Source organism: Atheta coriaria, unplaced genomic scaffold (assembly GCF_025399875.1).
Source record: "Atheta coriaria isolate IRGN ID8LTWV9N9 unplaced genomic scaffold, Caltech_Dcor_3.1 hic_scaffold_6_pilon, whole genome shotgun sequence".
Taxonomy (NCBI): domain Eukaryota; kingdom Metazoa; phylum Arthropoda; class Insecta; order Coleoptera; family Staphylinidae; genus Dalotia; species Dalotia coriaria.
Window position 1 is genome coordinate 4,184,363 of NW_027045448.1, and position 23,338 is coordinate 4,207,700.

A 23,338-nucleotide genomic window follows, 5' to 3' on the forward strand; every position below is an offset into this window, starting at 1 on the left:
GCACCATAGCCAGCTGCATCAAATGGTTGACATTAATACGAAATTGTTATAAATTATTATATTCGACGCTGCGAAACTTTTACGTAAAGTAAAGTAAATTCAGGGTTTAAATCAGATAAACTACCGTCAAACAAGGTACGCGCAACGAGGTAAAATCGATCGTTATCATCATGATTAATTACCAATATCGCCGATATCGCAAATAGGAATTGGAATAACGTTCTCAAATTGCAGGCGCACACTTTGAAATTTAATTATTCTGTAAGCGGCGAGCGCGCAAACTTTATTTGTTTCGTGATGGCCTGCGAATATTATACAGGGGGTGTCCATAATATTTGCTCTGCTTTGATGTAGAATTATGTTAATTTGTGTAACACCTAGTTTGATTGTTGCCTTTAATGTGAAAAGTGTAACTCATCCCAACGACACAGCATCGAGATAAAACACGTTGGGCTATCGCGCGCCCGCGTTCAGGGCAAGCTGAACGAAAATTTGCATGATTTGTGCTGCAGCGCGTATGCAAATGGCGGGCGCGCATGCAAGTTGCACAATAGATACCGTCACGCAGACGAAGGACGCACTCGGAACAAGAATGCAAATTACGCGACATTAAAATATCCGGCCCAAAAAGTGCCGCAAAGAGCAAACAAAAACAAACGAATCGAAATTGCGGTTTCCACATAGAAGCAAAGTGTGTGTGTGTGTGTGTGGCTTTATGCGTAATCCATTAGGTATAAATCAGCAAATCCTAGAAATCCTCCACATGCGGCGAGTACATAAAAAGTGTGAATAAAGAAACGCACATAAAAATGGCGTTTTTATTAATTCCCGAGCGTAGATGGCCAGTTATACAGTATAACAGCGTAGCAGCGCCATCTATATGACGCTATAAAGCGATGTTTTTTACGGGCGCACTTTGCGTGTGTCTTAAATGGCGTTATTCTGCGGCCTTCTTCGTGGCGCCGGTTCGCAAGTCATAATCTTATGCAAATAGATGAATTTTTCTAATTTATGCGATGGATTTGCGCCGGCGACGGGCGCAACCGAGAAGGGCCGAGGAGACTGATGGCGGCCATTAAGCCGCACCAGTGCCAAACCGCACAGTTTAAAAGATAACAAATCAAATCAAACGTCCTCCCTTGTTTTGCGCACCACGGCGTATGAGCGCAGATAATAAAGGACATTTATAAATCGTCGTGCGCGGAGCGTGCAACGTTCGACGGGGTTCTTGAAATAACGACCGAAATAAAGAATGTACAAGCCCCTGCTACACATACACAGAAAGCGTAAATAATAAAAGAAACAAATGTGGTTCAGTTGAGTTGAGGTGGTGTAATATAATACGCGTATTTTGTATACAGTTCGCGTCGGTGGAGGATCACTGAATGTCAGCCATGTTTGATGTTTACGGCTTACGATTCGCGTCTGCGCACTGGTGATACACGAATTTTCGATTACGAATGTAAATGCGATTGTGTGCCACACGCGTCTTATTTTTAAAATTCGCTGAAGTCTATATGTCAATGTGAATCAGCCTCTGACAGAGTATAAAAGCTTTCATTTCCCAGAAGCGTAATGAAAATACACAAACACGAAAAATAAATAAAAACACTTAAAATACTTAAAATATTTACGCGATGATAAAAATGCGTATTACTCGTCGGATGATAAAATGTTTTTAATTAAAATTAAATGAAGAGCGCGGCTGTGTAAAAAAAAACAAACAAGACAAACAGGACAAAGCGACCTGTCGTCCCTGCGCAGAAATTAATAAGCATTATGTCTGCGTTAGCGTTATCTAAACGTGTCCTGTGCTTCGCCTCAACTTTCCCAACCCTGTTTCTCCCGTCTCCAACCAAAGATAACTTGTATTTTCCGTGGAGATAAATAAGATGCTGCATTGGATTCTTCAGTTTCTTCAGTGGTATAACCTCATCCTTTTTCTTTCTTTGGTTATTTACACCCGGCGGATTCTACTGGATCTATTAGTCGATACTGGACGCAGCAGGCGTGTGTATTGGTCGTATTAATTTAGCGAAACCTCTTTGCGTTATTTATGCCCGCCGGCTCGGGGACGGTAATTGATTATCGATTCGGTTGCGTCGGAGCTACGCAGAGAAGAGAGCCGACTGGTGGTGGGTCTCTTTGGGCTGCTTATTTCCTTCGCAACGCCTCCGATGTAAACCGAAGCCCGAATGAGAAGATAAGCTCGAATTTACGTACCGTACCTGGCGAACACCTAGAATACAACAGCCTAGCACCCGTCAGGAAGGGGTTGCAACGACGAAAAAAACGCGAAAACAAAACCAGCGAGATGAGCAGACTTAGTAAAATGGAATCTTTGGTCGGATCGTTAGGTGGAACGACTTTTCGGTCGTGAGTTTGGTGCAGGTTCAGGTTTACAAAATCGCCGGCGATAACAATTTTAGATTATAATTATTATTACACCCCTGAACAAGTCGTTTTCTGCTTCGTTAAGAATTTATTTCAGGAATGAATTTTTCCCGACGATAATTTTAATTTTTACGCTTATTATCAACGTTGACAAGCCTAACTTATAACGGATACGATATACCCCGGCACGTATGCCAACGTGAGGGTGAAATTTTTAAACCGGCACGCAAGCCGCCGCCTACAACCGGCGTCGTACGTTCACCGAATGATTTATTTCGTTTCGGTGCATACTCGGCGTCCACGTAACATCTGTCAGAATCTCAGACATTGTTTCCGATAGGAAAATAAAGCAAAAACCTCGAGAAAAAATTCAATGTTCCAGCTGAGAGTGCTGAGTAACAAGTAACAACGGCCAGTGTATTATCAAAGTGAAAAGTGCGAGTGGGACGAAAACGCGCCCATCACTATGGTGGATGTCATTTTTCATCCCCGGGCGACTTTTGCTTTATTTTATTTTATGGTTCACAGCGTCGATTCGCTGTGATCACGACTGCCAAATCAACGCCTTTCAAAAATCTAAAAAATCTAAAAATAAAAACCTGGGAAAGAATGGTGCAAGTCAGCGGCAAATTTCGTGTCAGCATGGCTTACTGAAGAGTTACAGCGTTCAAACGACTCAGCGAAGGGTTAAAACCGTTAAGGCCGTTAAAATTTTCCATCCAGCGTTATTAAAAGCGTCGAATGTGTGATATAAGCGATTACGATCATGTTCCACATGACGTCGAGTAGATTGCAAAAGCGCAAAAACATGTCGCTGGCACACATTTTCACATTGAGCAGGTTGTGTGTGATATTACGAAAATGATATGTGAACAATCGAAAACTGTCCCGATTGTCCTCTCACGCATGATTCATTAATTTTCAATCAATCATTTGCGATGAAAACAAAATATTTTCGTTTTGATTAGAAAAAGATATTGCACAAATTAGCCAAAGATTGATTTTATTCATTAAACTTAAATTAACATTGTAGCGCACCGATTTCGCAATTAAAATTTTAATTACAGCGGATTTGTATGGAGCTAATACACAAAGTGTTCGCATGCGAATAAATCACAAACAACTAATACATTATCATACACCTGTGATCCAATCCATAACGCGTATAAATTCGCTGTTTGATTAACGTTGGCTTTAATTACAACGCAATTAAATCCGTGACGATTAAACAAAACTTATTGATTTTGATTTCGCAGCACTGGCGTGCGTTGCAGCAAACAAAAATGCATTTAGATAAATAACTACCCAGCCACTAACTATTACGACCGCCAGCAGTGCAAACTGGTGAAATGTTAATACGAGGCGCGGCGTGTGGTGCATTTGTGCACTAGTTGGCCCAGCCGAGTGATAAATTCCAATTAAAAGAGCGTTCGTGCGCGCGCCCTATATTTATTTGTATATTCGTTCGCTTTTTCTCAATTTCCGGTATGCAGGTGTGCGAGCGCGTCGGTGGGCGGTTAATCCCGGCGCGCGATGCACCCCCGGTCGATTTAATGTTATGTGCCTCGGTGGGCGAGCCGATCTAGTAAACCACGTGGTGTGCTGCCAACTAGACAACTAGGATAACCTACGGACAGGGCTGGGCCGCGCAGGTAGCTAGGATAACTATCATCGTAATGCAATAACAGCGCAACTGCCGGAAGCACGGTCGTGAGCGAAACAAGCCAACCGCATTATCAATCCGATAGGTAATAAATTGTGTTTTAGTCGGTTGCTGAACGGATAAAAATCAAAAACTTTTAAATCCACAAAAAAAACATAAATTTTTTATATATTTACGTTGACTTGTGTATTATTTATATGATTTTATGAAATATTATGACTTTAATATGCAATTATTCAAATTATTGTTTTTTTTTCTTTTCGCTGTGAAATTTTCTTTTTTTCTTTCACTTTACATTGACTACACGCGTACATTTTGCAGACTTATATCTTCTTTGCATTTTCCCAACCAGCCAGTGACAGTTACACCGCCAACGAAGGCGCATTGAATTTATAAAAAGGATGTTACCCTTTTTGGTTGCGTATCGCGGGCGGCACATCCGCTACCGCGCCACCAGGCGACAAAAACTTTCGCCAGGAGTTAGTGTCCTCCTTTCGGAAGAGACGCGCCCCGAACGTTCGGCTGCGGTCGGCGTTGGTGACGATGGCAATAAAAGTTAATATATACGCGTGGAAAAAGTTTGCCCGACGGAATATATCGTAAATCCTTTTTGGAAAGCTCCTCCAGGAGACGTGCGCTTAAAATTTGCAAGATTTTTATTCTTGCATAAAAAACAACTTCATACCGAGTGATCACAACTAAATTTCTTCTCTCTGTGTGCAGTTTTCCAATATTTTCCCCCCGTTTTTTGTGAATACTCGAGGTATAAATTGAAATAACACAACATACGGCGTGCGAAGCAGTCAATTTCGTTTTCTGACGTTCGAAGCTGAGTGGATGCGAGTTAACGCGAGTGGAAAATGTACTTTTGAACGATTGAATAGGAAATTTTCACCCCCCTTGACAGCGTGCGTAGGAAAGTACACCGCCCGCAACAGAAATATCTTATTAAAACATCGGAAATTGCAAATATTTGTGTGAATTCGTCGGTGCGGTTGTGCAAAACGAAGGCGGTTGACTGAACCGAATGTTTGGCTTTCGACTTACTGCGTTCGGGAGCTTTCAGTCTTTGCTCTTCTTGTGCAGATATACGGAGAGCGTGGAAGTCGAGACCTTTCGCGCTTTCGCCACCGAGAAGCCCAGCTAGCTCGCATGCAAAACCGCTATGTACACTTCTTAATAGTTAGCTTCGGTTTGGATTTCGGCTTTGGGCTTTTAGCGCTCGACTTCGCTGCCGCGGCTTTGCTATTTTAACGCGTCGAGAATATGCACATGCACATCGCCGGCTCTCGAACGAGCGAACATCAACAGCGAGATGAAGTGTTTAATCGAATTGCGAATAAATCATTCATGTGACTTTACACCGAGTGTGATCAAAAATTAAACACAACGCACCTAATGCAATTAAAAGTTAGCGCACATGTTGAAATCACATCTTATCAAAATTATATTCGAGGTGAAACACACGCAACACGCAAACCACAGTTTTCAGGTGATGTTCGAGTGTTGCGGCTTTATCTCAATTGCGAAATCCGAATTTTGACGAAAACTCAACTCGCGCGCGCTTGTTGTTATTCTCTAGCGCAATACGAAATCGCAGAATGCAGACGGAATGCAAAACTAGACCGACGTGAATTGTCGAGAGCACGGATGCGCACAAATGAACTCGAATTCGTGCTCACTTGGAAGACGACAACGACAGGGCAGCGCGAACGTCATCATAATGACGATATTGTTTAATGAAAGGATTTCCACTGTAATTTACGCATCAATAAACTTGCATCCTTCGAACGCCGGGCGCGACAATGCACGCCTTGCGATAACAAAAGCATCGCGAGCGCAAGTTACGCAAAACAAAACACTGCAAAACAAATGAAAGCATAATACAAAAGAATGCACCGAACAAAACTAAGTAAATCAATTTTGTTTTATAAGAAAACTTCGCAGCGCATGCGCACGTATAGAATTGAAACAAAACCATTTAATTTAACGTCCGACGCATCTTTATTTCCCTATCTTTAATCGCATCATTTTCTCGCATTGACAGGCGTTCATTCAATAAGCCGGTTGGTAATTTTAACGTCGCTTTTATGTCCCGTCCGTGCTCGTTAAACTTTTATGTGACGAGCCGCCATTGTGCGCTTCAAACAGCTACACCGCAAAACGCCGCTAACCTCAAAACATTTCATCCGCTCGTCTTTATATCACGGACGCTACTATTTAACACGGCTTGCGTGCAATTAACGCGCAAACAAACAAGAAATAAAACCCGATGTTTATTAATAAATATTATATAGAATGGTGCATGCAGGTTCGTTTGACGTCTTGACCGTTGACATTATTGGCTTCCGTGCGCTTTGTACCGGCATAAATGGCGCGACGCGTTCGTTACGTAAGCTGAAAGCTGAATCGCTAGAAAAGAGTCGCTTGAAAGAAGCCGATTACCTTTTGTGGACGCAATTCCGCATTAGTTGCGCCGTTGGACATAAAATGTAATGAGCGCCGTACTTCGAGGAAAGCACTTTTAAATTATTATACGTAACGTGTGCACAAGATGTCTTTTCATGTTAAACAAGTTTTTAGTGAAAAATGCTGAGTGAAGATATGGTTATGATTTCGTTGCGACTAAGTGAATATCTTCACGCGGTTAGTTTTTGTAATGCAATGCATCATGGGAATTCTTGTTATGTTACTATGGCAACGCGTGCGTTGCTATGACAACGGCAAACAAACAAGAGGGGAGATGTTGTGAACTATGCAAAGTTTTCATTCACTTTACACTCGTAGCACAATTCACTAAGGAAGTTTAACATTAGAAGTTTAACATTAAAATAGGTCCATGTGAGTAACGCCATACTTTTTTTTTATATTTTTGTGCCTTTTAAAGTGTAAGAAATTTTAAGAGGCTTGAAAAAAGAGAGAAATAGTGTGATCTGTGACCACATGTGTTTGCCGCACCATTCCAGACTCTCTGCCATGGTCAAACACGAGCGAAACATCTGAATTATTCAAACCGCACGAGTGCATTAACCATTCCGGTACATCAGTTTGGACGGTCGTCGACGCAGACACTTCGACTCGGCGCAATTTCGCTTCCACGATGTCGGCGTGCACTGCTCCATCCTCGTGTTTCCAAATTCCATGAGCAAGAGGTTCAGAACTGTGCGCCGTATGCTGTACTGTGTGTGTATATCCATATAAATTGGTCCAGAATTCACCACTGAAGTCCTAACTAGGGCTATCAGTAGGTGTGTTTACTCAAAGTGCAAAGTGGCGCACGACGTGTGCCACAATCCGAGTCAAATTGTATCAATTATGAATTTGAATTTAAAACAGGTACAATCAAAAGGTTGCCTCTAGAGGTAAGTTGTTAGTATTTATGAAGTGGCAAGGCAATTCCCATTCCCACCCTCCCACCATTTCAGTTGTTTTGGTGGTCCTATTCCGACTTCAGTCGGGCATGCACTGAAAGCTGACTGGCCTTAATCCAGCCCGAAGGTCTATCCACACACTACACACACATGTGTTTTAATCACAGAACGACGACAACGTGGACCGGCGATGCATTCGGTTCGGAGCAAATTGCAAATTGCAAAGTGCACATGGTATGGCCCTGTCGTGGACTTTAAAGTACCTCGACCAAAAGTGGCTGTCACTCCCCAATGGGTGCATATGGTGCATATAGACCGCACTGGAAATTTTACGCGTCAAAGTGCTCTTACCATACGCTCGCGGCATAAAATTCAGCCATTATCCATTACTGCCGCAAAGCCGGCATATTTTAAAAATATACATATATACGCTTCAAAACGAGCAAAATAGTTGTGATGGAAAATAAAACTTTTTACTCGGGTGTACGATACTCGAGTAAAATGCACCGCAACGTCATAATGGGAATAAATATCCCCGCGCCGCATGTCAGAAACAGAAGCGGAGGCGCTTTACAACAACCAACAACGTTTCCACTTTGTTTCAACTTGCAAGTTAAAATATACACACAAATAAAAACGAAACTAAACATTGAACGTCGCCCGTGCAGATGACGAATTATCCAGAGATTTTTCATTTTCAAAGTTTTCCATGCCGCCGCAAACAATCAAACAATCGGCCAAGTTATTCTCGAGTTGTAGAACAATAGCGGGCAAACTAAGAAATGTGCAAATCTGCTTGGGTGAAATACAGCTGTAACTCGCATTGCGAAACTAACCGCAGCGCAGTTTGTTGGTCATTTATGCGCCTCCATAATTGCGCTTTGTGACGAGCCGCATGACATCCTGGGCCAGGACTCTGCTATTCATAGGCATGTGCGGTCGAAATTCGCACGACTCGCACGATATGAATACAGTGATGTGAAATTACGTTCATTGTTGGCGCGCAACTCCAACACTAACTCAAGTTGAGGTCGTTGCAGGTTACACTATAACACAATGTACTCGCAGCGGAAACAAGCAAAGAGTCCTCTTACTCCTCTCGTATGCAATGGGCAAATAACTCGCGCGGATGGGACACAAACTACCTTCTACATGAATAATAAACATCTTTTGGTTAAATCCAGGTAGTAGGTAGTATAAATCTAGGTTACTGTTTCTTAAAAAGTGCAAATTAAATCGGTCAATGCAACGATTTAAAAACAAACAAGAACATAAATTCGCATCGACCTAATGGTCTAATGGAATGCACATAAACAACCCCAGTCAATATTGTTTGTGTTTCTATTTTCGTCGTGTTTTCGTATAATTTATTAAGAAATCACCGCAAAATGTCCTCAGATGTTGTGTGCCGTGCATAATGCGTTATTTATGTGTTTATATAGCCGATTGCAATATTGGCGAATGAAAACTATGTAATGGATGCACATAAAGTTAATGTGAAATGAAATACCGCGAGCTTCTTGGGACTAGAGCTCCGGTAAACAATTTTTATCGGCGAAATCCAATATTCCGGCGATCATTTCAAGTTATTTTTTATAGCGTTTTATAAAAGCCATAACTGTGTTTACGCAGAGTGAAAATATGTTGAAACTGTACAGTACCTATAATCCCCCAACATCAGATAATACTTAATCCACACGGGAAGAAAGTTAATTAAAATTTAGTAATTTTTAATAAAAACAGCATCGATTTTGTTTTGATCTTGTTGCTTTGTTGCTGTTATTGAATATAAGAGTAAAACTTTTACGATACATCTGTCCATGTTGTATTATATTATTAGAGGGTGTTATTAATACTCGGCTGCGATGTCTGTCGTCACATTCGCGTGTACTTAACGCGCCCTTGCTATAATTATAACAGCGAGTGCGAAATAACATCCGAGACATAATCATAACACTGCCGAAGAGTGCGGTTCATGCGCCGTAACGACACCGTGCTGCATGTGTGCCGCCCTATTCGGGGCTCGCAATAATAATCACAAGAGTTCTCCTCGGATCTCGTTTAACGAGCGCCCTCTGTACGCGCACTGCGTTCATAAACCCCGGCTGGGGGAAATTCGTACAGTACAAGTCCAGCCCAACGAATAATAATAACAACCGTAATGAGTGAGCAGCTCCTCGTGCTTTGTGAAGAAAATTAATTATTCGCATTGCAGATACGAGTATACGAGTATTTGTTCAAAACTGTGATTTTTTAGGTTATGGCGTGTGATTTGACAGCGTAATGACAGCAATATGATTTTGACAGATGCAATATGTGACAAAGTCAGTTTTGTTTGTTCTGCACGTGCTTGATATTCACAAAAATTTCAAAAACAAAAATTCGCTTTGTACTTTGTAGTCTCAATCAATTTTTTTCGATTATCACACGATTGTTTGCGTTTGCGTGACCAAAATCAAACCGAAATTCGACAAATGCGTTACAAATCCGATGCCGGAACTCGCGAAAAAAAACCAAAGCGCAATCATGTAAATTACATCAACATACCGACAAAGCCTACCCGTTCCATTCCGCAACCCCGCAGCACACATAATTTCGCATGTGTGTGGAAATAATGCAAATGCGATGCGAATGCGCCCGGCAAATCGAAAAATCTCCCGCGCGCGCGATTCGCTCATGATTGAATTTTTCATAGCGTACCGATTTTTTTAGCTCTCTGTGTGATATCTCTGTTTGTGCACATCGTGCCTGATCAACTTACAAGCTTGAGTTTTGCCGACTTTACACAGAGATAAAACGCAAAACACAGGAATTTTAATTTCGTTCGTCCCACAACAACAACAACAAACAACAACAACAGCGATAAATCTATATTTGTCTAAAAAAAAAGTTAGGGCTTTGTGCACAATGCGGCGTATTCATAACTTTGAGGAACTTCGAGTAGTTTGAAATTTTGGATGTTATCGTTGCAGCATGCCTGAAATTGCCTGCACAAATTTCACATATGAGTATTTTTACGAGAGCATAAATGCATTTTCTGGTTTATTAAAATTTAGTATCACATATATGCGTATAAAGGCAACATTTTGATACATTTGCACATCATTTGTGATGATTCGGATGCACATTGATATATTTACTGCGGAGGCGCAGGTAAACCGGAAACGGCCGGCACAAATCATTAATTCAACACTTAATGGCGGCTGGCGTTTGTTATATAAACAATATACGCATAAACCAACTGCCATCGTGATTTACTACTGTTAGTTGTATTGCGGTGCGTATATTTTTCATTATAAAGTTTTATTTGCCATAGTGTAATGAATAAATTACTAGCAATAAAATAAATTAATAAAAACACTTTATTTCGGGCCAGTTTTGAAATAAATTTTCATTCAAGTGTCAGGTAAATATACATTTAAATTAAAATATAAATTAAATATAGGTAGTCGTAAAGTAAACATTTTTTGAAGTAGGAGTTGACTAATTCGAAAATTATGTGTGTATAAAGTGACATAAAATATTTATAGGTATTCGTACGATTTTTTGTAGGAAAAAAATTGATTTTTCGGTGTTTTTTGACAAATTAAAGCATATTTTTTAATTTTTTTCTTAATTTCGCATTTATCACTTGTTTAAAATAAAATTATGAATTTTATTGATAGTATTGACACATATTAGACCCAAGAAAGTGAAAATTAATTAAAGTTTTACTAAAAACTACAAAAACCAGTTTTAAACAAGTCGCACCGCTAAATAATTTCAAACACTCTCTGAATAAGACATAAACCAGCTCTTATCACACAGTGAAACGTTCTCCTCTTCGCTTCGGTCTCTTCATATCAATCGACATACATAAGGCATCGACGTCGCTCGTTGATAACTCATATCCGCATGCCGCGCGTCGCGTGCACCAAACACCTCGGCCGCGCTCAACTATTGATACAAGCGTAAGCGTGTTGCGCCGAAGTTTCAGCGTGCGCACACATTCTGCGGTCGCGACGTGAAACTTTTATTTATGTGTTTGCTTATCAAACCTTGTCGCTCGTCGCATAAAATATAAATATAAATATTTATCGCGACGCTGCCCGACTTTATGCTCGCGTCTCATCTTGAGTTCCCCGCACGACAGTTTGCTCTGCACGAGTTTACGGTTGTCGCGAATATCTAACAGATATAGCTATTTCATGTGCCGTGATGTGACTCGTAAGATTATAACGTATTGTTCGACACACAATGCGAATTTCGATCGGAATGTACTTGAAAAGTGAATTAAAAATAGGAAATATCATTTTCACAAATTGTGGACAAAGAAAAAACTATAAAAATTGATAGAACATTAATTATTTAAATAAAAAATAATTTGTTTTGAAAAAAAGATTTTTATGATTTTCAATTTGTGAAATATTAATTTATTTACATGAATATCCAAAATCTATCCGCAAGTATTTCGTGCATATTAAATTTTTCTCGCAATTCTTTGGCAAACATTTCATTCAGTGGGTTTCTGCCTCGTTTGCAGATTCAATACCCACTTATTAAAGCCATTCGACGCATGCTGGTTACGCAATAATAAAATTTATTAAATTTCTTTTTGCGTTCGCTGGCGAGTAATGCGCGAACGCGATTGTATCCATCCCACTTGCGAAAGCATCGCAAAACCGTAAAACTGGAAAAGCCCGAAATTGAAACCGTTTCACATTCGTTCGTCTTTTATACGTCTTAGCTTTCGTTTGCCTTCCGCTGGCTTTTCCGCACACAAATTGTTAACAAGCTTATAATAACAAAGTAAACTGTTAAAATGGAAAATGTCAATGACTCTACTTTCCAAATTAAAAAATATTTTATTTTTTACTTTTATTTGTAGCCTTGTGAAATAAACTAGTATGTTTAAGTTTTTAATAAGTTAAAAACTGTATTATTAATCGTATAATGCGGCAATTTTGTTAAAATTATTTGATGAAAATAAAAGTTCAAATACGAGCGCATGTTTGAATGCGCTGTGCAGTCAAGCACAGCATAAATATATAATAATTATTTTAAAATGGTGGTGTACTAAAACTAAACGAACTACGCCGCGCTAAATAATTTAATGGTTAATGGAATTTTTAATAAATTTCACATTTCAACACCTCCGCATGGAGCAAATGTTTTAATCTAAACTGCAATTCGGCCACTCACCCGAAATTATTTATTATTGGGTTAATAAATATTTAAATTAAATTTGCTTCCGGTTCAAGTAATAAATTAGCAAAAAATAAAATCAAATTTAAAAAACTTTTTTCTATTTTTATCTTTAAAGCGCCAGTTTTACACGAGTATGAGATTCAAAAGGTGGTAATTTATACACGGACGGCCAAGGCCGTGACTAAAGTAATTTAGTCACGTATTCTCCTTTTCCAGGCCGAATATTCGGTTATTTGGCTAAAATTATACCCACACATCTCTAGTATTTACTTTCTTAAAAGTATTTTGTAGCCTTTTGCGTTTAGTTAATTCCCTAAAAGCCTTTGTCAACATAAAAGGATATTTATTCACTACGCTTTCGTAGCTTCCGCTTGCATTCGCTATTTTCTATCCGGAGCATTTGTATTATGCGCTATATTAATATTATTTCACATGATTGATTGTCGACGACGAGGCGCGGCGATTGCAACTGATTTCGACAGGAAATTAAATTTTCTTCTTCAATCATCTTTGCTTATCTTGTGCAGAGCGCAACGCCCATCCACCCACGACTTTTAACTAAACTCCAACAATGAGCGCAGGAAGTCAGAATCGAAAGCAAGTCGCAGTTCTTTGATTCTTTGTTCGGCGGGTGCGCTCGTCTATTCGTCTCCTCTTTTTTGTTTTATTAATCTGATTACAAATCGAAATGTGCTCATTAATCAATGTCAACAAAGTTGTATGCTTTTTTACTTTAAAACTTAATTTCAGTAAAAGCACTACACCAAAATGTAGTGATTTCAAGCATCACGGCACAAATCAGGCGCTGACACACACACAATACGTGAATAATTAATTAATTCTAAGTAATGAGCGAATAATCAGGTATTACGCACGTAAGCAGATAAAATCAGGTGTAAATAAGTATTAGCAGAACATCATTGGATTAATATGCGTATATACAATTCACACAAACCGCACACGCATTAGTCGTGGCGGATTAATTAAATTACAACACGTTAATTAGAATTACCTGGAGTGATTTAGAGCGATCGCACGGTTATTGCCTAATAAGATATGAAAATTTAATTTTCAGATGAAAATAAACAAATTTGGAATATGAAATTTGTTTATGATTCATGTGATGCTAGAAACGCTATTTTCAACACAGTGAATGATAAGAGAACTCGTCTATTATCGCGTTAACTGCCAAAGTGACCCGCAAACACCAATTGCATGCGTTTATGATTTCGAAATCATGCACATTGTTATTGCATCACAAAGTGACGAATCAACACTAATATAAATCACATTTTGTAAACTTTATTAGTAAATGGCTTTTTCTCATGCATTTTTGCTTATTTCTTGCCGATTTTGTCAATGAAATACTTGATTTAAATGCAAAGAAAAGAAAAATTGTAATAATGCGCCATCTCAATTCGAGTTATATAACTATAACTACGATTTATTTACCATACAAACTTTAATCGGTTATTTTAAACCCTAAAAGATTAATTTTTGCAACAAAAAGTAGCTTATTTTATTTTCCTAGGTCAAAAATATCTCTATAGCAAAATTTGCCAAAATTTGTTCGGTGGTTTTCCTGTGAAAGCGTCACAAATAAACAAACCAACTAAAAATTAATTTTACAACATAAGTTATCATTTAATTTTAATTTTTTGCACTTTAGCAAGTTTATAATAATGTTGGCAATGTCCTCCAAAGGTTTAATAATCAGAGTGTTATCTTTCGGAAACACTCTGTTGACCCAATTAACGTAACGCAACGCGAGCTGTTAGCAAAAGTACGGATGGCAATATAAAAGAAGTGTAAGTGCTGGACGAAGCATTCCCAAAAAGCCTCTTACTCTTATTCCCATCTTCGCGCTGCCGCCGCTGGCAGCCACCCCATGGGCAGCGGGTACTGGTATACCACTACCAACCACCCCCTCGTGCACAAAAGTTGCCGCTCTACGGCCGAATATTTACGGTATTTACAGCAAAAGTGCTGCGCTCCTCTCTCAGCGAAACTCAATTCATCAACACCCTCCCACACCTCGCGGCCCCGGGCGGCAAATGCTTTTTTAACCTCGCTTGTAAGTCTCGCTGCTCCGGCAGCTGCAAGATGTGCTTAAAAGCTTGAAATAAAAGTTGCACGCACGGCGACATATAATATCGCGCACTCACTACCCGGACGGGACTATTTTTCAGCAAACTTTCAAACATGTCACACGCTGTGTGCACATTTATGCGCATGCACACACTTTCCTTATTATTTTCTTTATTTGCAATAAAATTTTCCGAAATTTATCGCGCAGAATGCAGACGCTTTGCGTTCATTGATTAGTTTGGCTCGCGCCAAGTAATTCCGATATTGGCTCGTTGTTTGTGTGCCAAATTTAGGAAAATAATCAAATAAAACTCGCGACTGCAAGTTATTTCCGAATATGTTCGATTTTTTCGCCAATTGCAAACTGATTTCATTGAAAGTTTGCGCATAAAAACTTGATATAAAAATCCATTTTACCCTCTCGCACACACTAAGTACTTTTACCTGGTTGGCAAACTTTGAATTTATGACCACACCGTGCGCATAATAGCAATTTAAAAGTTTCGATCGAAAGCGTGGCGAGTTTCAACTCGTCGATTAAAATTTTATTCCGATACGATAATATTTTTAATGCACTTTCCGATGGGATAATTACAAATATCCCACACATAAATTGCGGCAACTTGCACATCGCTAATGATCCTTTAATACGGTGCGCATATTTTAATTAATTTTCATCCTACAACACAATAGCTCTCCATGCAAACGCAAATAAATCAAATAAAATCCAGCTATCCATCAGGATCGTCCTTATTTACAAGTTTTGTAAAGTTTAGTAATATACGAAGAGCACGTAATTACCGGCCATTAAAAATGTAAAAAGTGTCACTAATCTCCGTCAGACTATGAAAAGAGGTAAAGTTTTAATGACGAAATATGATCAAACAACATTTTGGCAGAAAAGAAGAAATTTCTTCCGTTTTTTTCATAAAAATTGTAAAAAATGTCAAAATTTAGATTTGCAATAATAATAATAGGCTAATATTCTATATTCACTAAACATAAACTCGTCGTTTTGAAAAGAAACTCACATATTTCAATACCAATATGGATGGATAAATAAACGTGATGTATTCTCCTTCAATGCAGGGTGTGATGGATGGCTCATGCGGGGCACCCGAAAATATCCAAAACACAAAACTGCCTGACGAATTCTTAAAGAAGTGTCAAGCGATGATGAATATGAAAGCCTATCACCAAATTTATCCCTCGTTATAGATATTATTTTTCCCCGCATATTTAGTGCGTTTCATTTCGTAAAAGCCTATTATACAGCTGCTTCAAATGCAAACGCTAATTTCGCCGTAAATACAATTTATTCGACTTTGACTTTGAGCTCTCTCACACCCTGTCGAACGCTTTATTAAACACGGCAACTCATAACAAGTCGCGCGACGCAGACAGGAAAGACAAAGTCATAAAATAAATTTAGGCGCTTTATTTATGTGCGTATTTCCCTTTCGTGTTGTTTCGCAAAATGAAAATTTGCAAGAGGAACGCAAGAAGAAAAAAAACACACGCACGCACTTTGCGTACATCAACTACGCTTCTTTTGCTTTCGTTGGCGTGGAGGAAGCTTAGAAAGATGAACGGGCGGCCGTTAACGTTAAATATTTCTTGTTTTTCTGTGTCAATGTTTCTGTCGCTTCGGCATGTTTGTTTGCCTAAACGAACGCCAAAGGAAGCCCGCAGAGCAATCGCATCTCGCCCACTGGCCGCCTGCCAATTCATTCGATTTCGTTCATTGTATTTGTAGCCCTCCATTAGTCGAGCGTCGAGCGACAAGCGCAAGGCAATGCATGATCACGCCGCTGATGCCGCTGAAGCTTCAAGAAGTGAACAATAAACTTTCCAGTCGACCGAAATAAACGAAGAACTAAATTTAAACTCCGAGTACACTTTTGCAACTTGCGAAACAATTCACAAAATACACATTTGCGCTGCGTTCGATTAAAATACAAACTAATATCCGGTTTATGTATATTGTGTTTATGATGAAAGAGAGGATGAAAAAAAAGTTTAGTATGTATTACTTACAGGGTTGCTGATGATGATGCGCGGGTTTTGTGAGCGCAAACACTCGGGCTAACTTTAGCGTTGATGTTCCGTTCGAGGGCAGGAGGGCACTGGATGTTCGTTCGGTCGCGACGGGCGAGCGAGAGCGTGCGGGATGCGTGTGCGGTTAGGTTGTGCACGGGTGGCGCAGCGTACGGAGCGCGATCGTCGACTACGCCGCGGCCGGCGGCGAGCAGAGCGCGCGGAGAAGACTTCTCTCTATTGATCACCGCCGGCGTCGTGCCCGCCGCGCGCGAGAGCAGGATGCACGCCCGAAACATCTTTCTGCGCGCAGAACACACAACACGAGCGCAGCCCGGCGACGGGAACCAGCGCAGAAATGCTACCAACTGCAACAACCAGCAAAACATCAACATGCTTAACCTACGTATTTACAAATTTAATTCAATTTTATTTCAATAATAAATATCACACGAATCACCATGATTAATGTTTAATCGAATCGTTTTCTGCGTAGGCAATCATCCGAACGCGCAGACAAAAAGACGAATTAATTGGAAACTGTTTGTCGTGTTCGGGCAAGAACCAACGAATCCCTCGGCATTGTGCACTGATACGGAAGATTAAACACTTTCTGATTGTGATCACTTGTTTTAAGCAAAAATAATTAAAATCGAGTTTTTGGATCAAAATCACTAAGCGAGTGTCTTTGGTGTGAAACTATAAAACGTGACGAGGGATGTGATTTTATTCACCGCCATCAAACCCAAGACCTACGACACATTTATTACCGCGTAGCCATTTTCACCCAGGCACTCTGCTACGTGTCAAGCCACAGCGATGGGATATTTAACGTAAGCTACGCATATTATTCCGCAAAAAGTAACCATCGGGAGAGGCGTAATATCGAAATGGAACACGTGCCCGGAAAACACTTGATCCGAACAATACATTCTCCCTCAAAGGGTGCAACGAACGGCCGGACATTGAAATAATACGAAGGTTCAAGTGGTAAATGGTAATGCAGATGGTTACGAGGTGAAATGCATCCGGAAGGCTACTAAAGCCCCCAAAAAACTACCCCGCTTGGCTCTATAAGGATAACACCTTCTACAACTATCCAGGACGGCTGGCAATTTACAAAAGCGTCGAGCGGCTCGGAATGGCATACAATCCAACTTGTCTCGCACTTGTCTAGCCCCAAGCAAGTGCGGATTGATAGATCAGCTTGTAAAGTGGGACTTTTATTAATATTCCCTTTGGGAGCTCTTATCGCATACTTTTTCTTTCTCGGGAATTTTATAGGAAGTGTAGAAATCATTATAACATTTCACTGATTTGTAAATATCCTAATGGTATGTTACAGAATAGTTCTTTGAAAAATCTAAGTAAAGTAATCGGTGGAATTGGGCCGAAGTCGGAGACTCGGAGTCAAAGTCGAACCTCAAAGTTTGACTTGGACGTGCGCAACGAACTTGACGAACGTAGAAACGACTAAAATGCAACCCAGGCACTTGTCATGGACACGGACATCTGGATGCTCGCCTGGGGCCCAGATGTTTTCAACTCTTCTCCTCTTCTTCTTTCCTCTCGGGCCCATTGAACTTCTGTCATGCTAACACGTCGATTCCCCACGTTATGATATTCTTTTGAGTTTCAGATTGAAGTTGTCGGCTTGCTTTCTCTGCGTGCACAGATCAATCGCGTTATTCACTTTTTGGTCCCTAAAACCAACGAAACATAACTATACTCGTATATTTTAACGATGTAGATAACACGCAGACCGCGCACATTCGTCTTGCGCTTAATAGTCTATTATCCCGGGTGCCATTCAATCAGTCACTTAAACTATTTTCCGTCTTTCTACGCTTGCGTTCGCAATGTGTTGCGTTGCTCCCCTTTTGTGCGCGACGCGTCTTCACAAACATCTCGAATAATTGTCTGCTGCAAAAAGTGTTGGCAGGACGACGAATACAATATGCTCTTCGAGAGCATCAAGGGTCTCAAGACAATGGACAATTCATCATGGTTGAATCAACCGACATGATTCTCACATCTGTTTTTGCTGACTAAACATAACTATCATTCTTTCTGATGAGTTACTTCAAACAAAACCAACTGCAAATGATAAAAGCTTTCATCAACACCCCGTATATTAAAATATGTCTAGTAGTAGATCTTGATAGTACTCGCACTAGTTTGCGCCGCCAAATTGCCAATCAAACATTGTTGTACGCGTCGCACCGTGATTGAATAAGTGTTTTGTAGTTGTGTCTACATTAGCATGTTGGCAATAACGAATAACACAATGTTTATGACCGGCAATAAAGCGGAAGATTCGTCGTGCGCATGCGCAAAGTAAACAAAACATAAATTGTTGTGTATCCCTGGATTGTTCTCTCCATTTCGCTATTTGTGCGTCCGCAGCACCGTGAGCCCATAAGGCCGCGCAGATATGATGAATGGTGAATTTACAAGCCGTTTAATCGATGCATCGATCCAGCAGGACGTGCGAAATGTGCGCCGTGATTAAGGGGCGAAAATCACAAACCGCTTTATCACATTACGTTCGCGATGCTTACGTGTTGACAAATCTGCTGAGGCAAATCCACCACACGAGTATCTCTGTAGGTATTCGTGACCCGAGATTCAGGCGCGCGGGCGGTGGGTTCGCATGTCACTGCAACATTGCATGTTATAAAAGATGGAAATCTGATCGTGGTGGTGGCAGTGGTGCAGGATGATCCGCTTAGTGCATCATGGGTTATCGTCGACATTTGTATGCGTGATGCTAGCAGGGATTTAGTATTACTAAATCATAAAATTATAAAATTTGAATTTACACAATGAGATAATTATTTGTTTGGTGGAAAGAAGATTAAATTATTGTGAAAGAATGATATATTTTCATAAATTAAGTTATTTTTATGGATAAATCAATTTGGCTTATGAATTTGGCCAAAAAGCCAAAAATTTGACATGAAAACTTTTAACTTTCAGATCACAATCAGTGAAGCCTAAAACTTGAACAAATTGATCATTATTTTGACAATTTTTGACAATTTTTATCTTATTTTACAGTATTTCAAACTGTTTTGGCTCATTGGCACCTTCATCTATTAAATTTGCCTTTCTGGGTTTGTATTTTTTAAATTAATTCATCAACACATTATTTTCATCACCAAATTATCAAAATTTTCGCTTTTTTCGCAGTTTAATTGCTAATAACTCACCAGAAATAAAAGCTGCCGTATATTTACCTATTCTGCGCATCTCTAGAAATGTTATATGATTAAAATTAAATCTCCATTCAAGCCCTTTTCAGAAGCTAAACTTTTTCGCTAGATAACAGTAGATAAAGTTGATCGTTCGATGTCGCGACAAGTGTAGCGATAATTCAAGATTTTACGCTTTTCGAACGTTCACCATTCGACAGAGCGTCCTCGCGATTCAATTGCATCGCTTTCGTTACCGTCGCCGCTTTTTTTACCCATCTCACGCTCATTGTACGGCATGTACAGCGTTGCTCCAGTGCGCCCGGCAACAAAAGACGCGAGATATAAGCGTTCGAAACTTCGCCCATTTTCTCGACATCCTCCTCCGGGCGCGCATCGCACAACTGTATTTTTCGCCTTTTATTCTTTCGCCTCGCTCCCATCTTCGCGCATAATAATGCACCCCCCAAACGAGCATGATTTATTCCCTGCTGCCAGTCGCACGTTTATTACATTCAAAGACAACTGCGCTTTGATATGCGCACATTTCCTCTGGTTGTATTTCTTTAATAATCATGCGCGACATTCTCGCTCCGTGCTCGCATATGAATGTACGGAGAATCCAAAGTGAAGCTGAAGGCGAGCAGTGTGACTGAGACCGCCTCGGGGAGCGGCAAGTGCAACATAATACTCTTATAATGACACCGCCAAAGGATGTAGTGTATCACTGTGTGTGTGCACATGCAAAACTCCATGCGCGACATGAAAGATTATAATACATCAGGACTATCAGCAGGAAAGAGTTAGCGTTGCGCTGCTCAAAGTGCGGTGCGCTGTAACTCACACGCTTCATTTTACGGCGTATCCAACGTCCAGGAACATTTTGCGGCGCATTTTACGCATGAGATGCATCACAAACGCGTAATGAGCGACGGTCTCTAATTATCCACTGCATTTGTATTTAGATGGAACAATGACATAGAAACAGCAAACAATTTATTTTTTTAGGTTAAATTAGGTTAGGTTTAGGTTTAATATAGGCCAATATTTGGTTTTGCAGTTCAAAATTTCTCAAAATAAAAGTTTTAGGTCAAATTTTTAATTTTTTTGTCGGTTTTTAGCGAATTTTTGATTATTTAACGACTTGATAGGTCTCAATTTAGGTTATGTTAGGTATTTTACATAACCTATATAATTCTACTCATATTCGGCTAATCCTGATTAAAATAAACCCAAAATAATCACTTCTGGAAGATTACCTAACCGAAAACAAATAAAAAACGAGGTAATCATGACCCGGAAATTGAAATATCACCACCACTTGCAATTGGACATTAATTGGCGCACTAATTAGATTAAAAACAAGACCTATTTATACAACCATTGTTATCAGCACAAAGCCATTCAAGGTTTACACGCACATCACATATCGACCACTCAGCCACTCAAACTCTGCCCTTTACTGCATGATATATTATCATACTCACGCATTAATTAACTAGCAATTGGATAAGGTATTAATAGCGAGGGTGAGAACGATGTGTGCACATCCACGACTGATACAAGGATACGCACTACCAAGCCATGCATAAAGCACACCACGAGTGTAATTTCAAGTTTGTTCCCTTTGCTGCTGCCAGAGACGTAGCTGCGCAGAGAAAGAGAAGACAGTGTGACTGTAGCAAGACGAGCACGAGCATGGTTTCCGTGGATCACAAACACACACATACATCCAGGTCGTCGTCTATTCAAGGCATTCACCATTCAGCGTGCGAACCTGCGAGAATGTGCAAACATGTAACGCCAGATTTTCTTGTTCGGCTTCAGCTTGCTTGCTCAGTTGCTCCCTTTCTGGACGGTTAATATCCCTTTTGTTTCCGACTACAACTCCAGACCAAAGCTGAACCCACGAATCTGATGATGAATGTTCATGAGCCATGCCGTCCCTCATATTATATCAATTAATTGGAAACTTGTTGTGTGTAGTTACGCACTGTGGCTTATTGTTGCAACATTTAACGATAGCATTCCATAATTAAACGCGGCGTGGTTCTTTGTTTGCAATATTACACGTGCCTGTTTGTACACCTTGTCTAATGTCCACTGTGTCCTTATACTCGTAGTCATCTATCCTTTCAACAAACGATTATGCTGAAGGCAAGTTTCGGTATTACCGCGGCAACCCTTGATGTTCCGGTAATGCAAAGTAAAGCAAAGGTGTAAAGGTAACGTGGATCCCACCTCTGAGATCCTCGGCCGATAATATAGTTTAGGTTAAATTGAAACTGTAAACTCGTATACTCTGCACCTTTCATCGGGGATCTAAAGTTTAAGATAATTATTCTCCACGTTTCACTAAGTTTTCTACACCTTTCGATATAATGGAAATTATTATTTGTGAGATTAACAGAGTGTAAATGTGAAGATGAAAAAGTAAGTGCTCGAGTGCAGCGAGATAGTAAAGCAAAGCCAAGGAAGTGAATTATAGAAAAGACGTGCAGCGCGAAGTCGGAATTCACGTGCACAGATAAAATATACGGAAATTATGATGCCACTTTCGTAGATAACCTGTTGAATATGTAATGCGCATCCGGTCGGAATGACACAAAGAAAAAATCAAAACTTTCTAAGTTATCGAATGTAAAATAACAGAAAAACATCAAAAAATAATATTATTTATACGAATGTGGTTTATTTGTTTGTTTGTGACGTTTTCACGCAAAAACCGCTGAAATAATTTTTAGAAATTTTAGTACATATATAGATATTTTAGACCAACGAGAAGCAAATAGGCAACTTTTTATTGTAAAAAGTAACAAGGAGGATGAAAAATAAGGGTTGAAAGTTAATATGAAGATTATATCATAGTTTTAGTTATAAATTTGAATCTAGATGGCGCGGAAGTGCATTTTTAGCATTTCTCATTTCTTTAAATAAAAATTGAGAATTTAATGGATAAATTCAGCAGGTAAAAGACGCAGGAAACAAGAAAGTAATTAGTTAGGCTATTTATATTAAAATCTGCGTCAATATAGTTGCGGATGTTGTATATGTACTCAAATATTGGGACATTGTTCAAAAACCTCAAAGCGATTGCGCTAATGGAGTTTTAAAAATAGGTTATTGAAACTAGAAGAGCGTGAGCACAACCGGATCGAACCGTCTGTAGGCATAAATTACTCGTATATTCAGCTCCCGAGTCCTGCGTTTTCCGCGTTTTCTGCACGCCAGCGAGCATGATTTGCTCCCGGCATGCGCTTTTTTGACACATTAACTAGATGCAAACATTGAAATTCAACAAAAAATAAATTACACTGCACTATATTGACCAGAATTTTGTTTTTATGTTTTACTTATTTGAGTGCACTCATTGTCTCATTAGACATTTGTATTATTTGTATTTA

The 23,338-nt window shown here is 39.7% G+C and overlaps 1 protein-coding gene across 3 annotated transcripts in view; it reads right to left on the reverse strand.

Moving 5' to 3' along the window:
• The window catches only part of LOC135793847 (uncharacterized), a 48,477-nt gene extending 31,423 nt beyond the window's left edge, over positions 1 to 17,054 (reverse strand). For all 3 annotated transcript variants that reach the window (XM_065304957.1, XM_065304958.1, XM_065304956.1), the window contains exon 1: positions 16,741 to 17,054. In XM_065304957.1, coding sequence (XP_065161029.1) covers positions 16,741 to 17,039 — 299 coding nt within the window. In that variant the 5' untranslated portion in view covers positions 17,040 to 17,054. The remainder of the gene's footprint in view (positions 1 to 16,740) is intronic.
• Between the last annotated feature and the right edge of the window lie 6,284 nt (positions 17,055 to 23,338).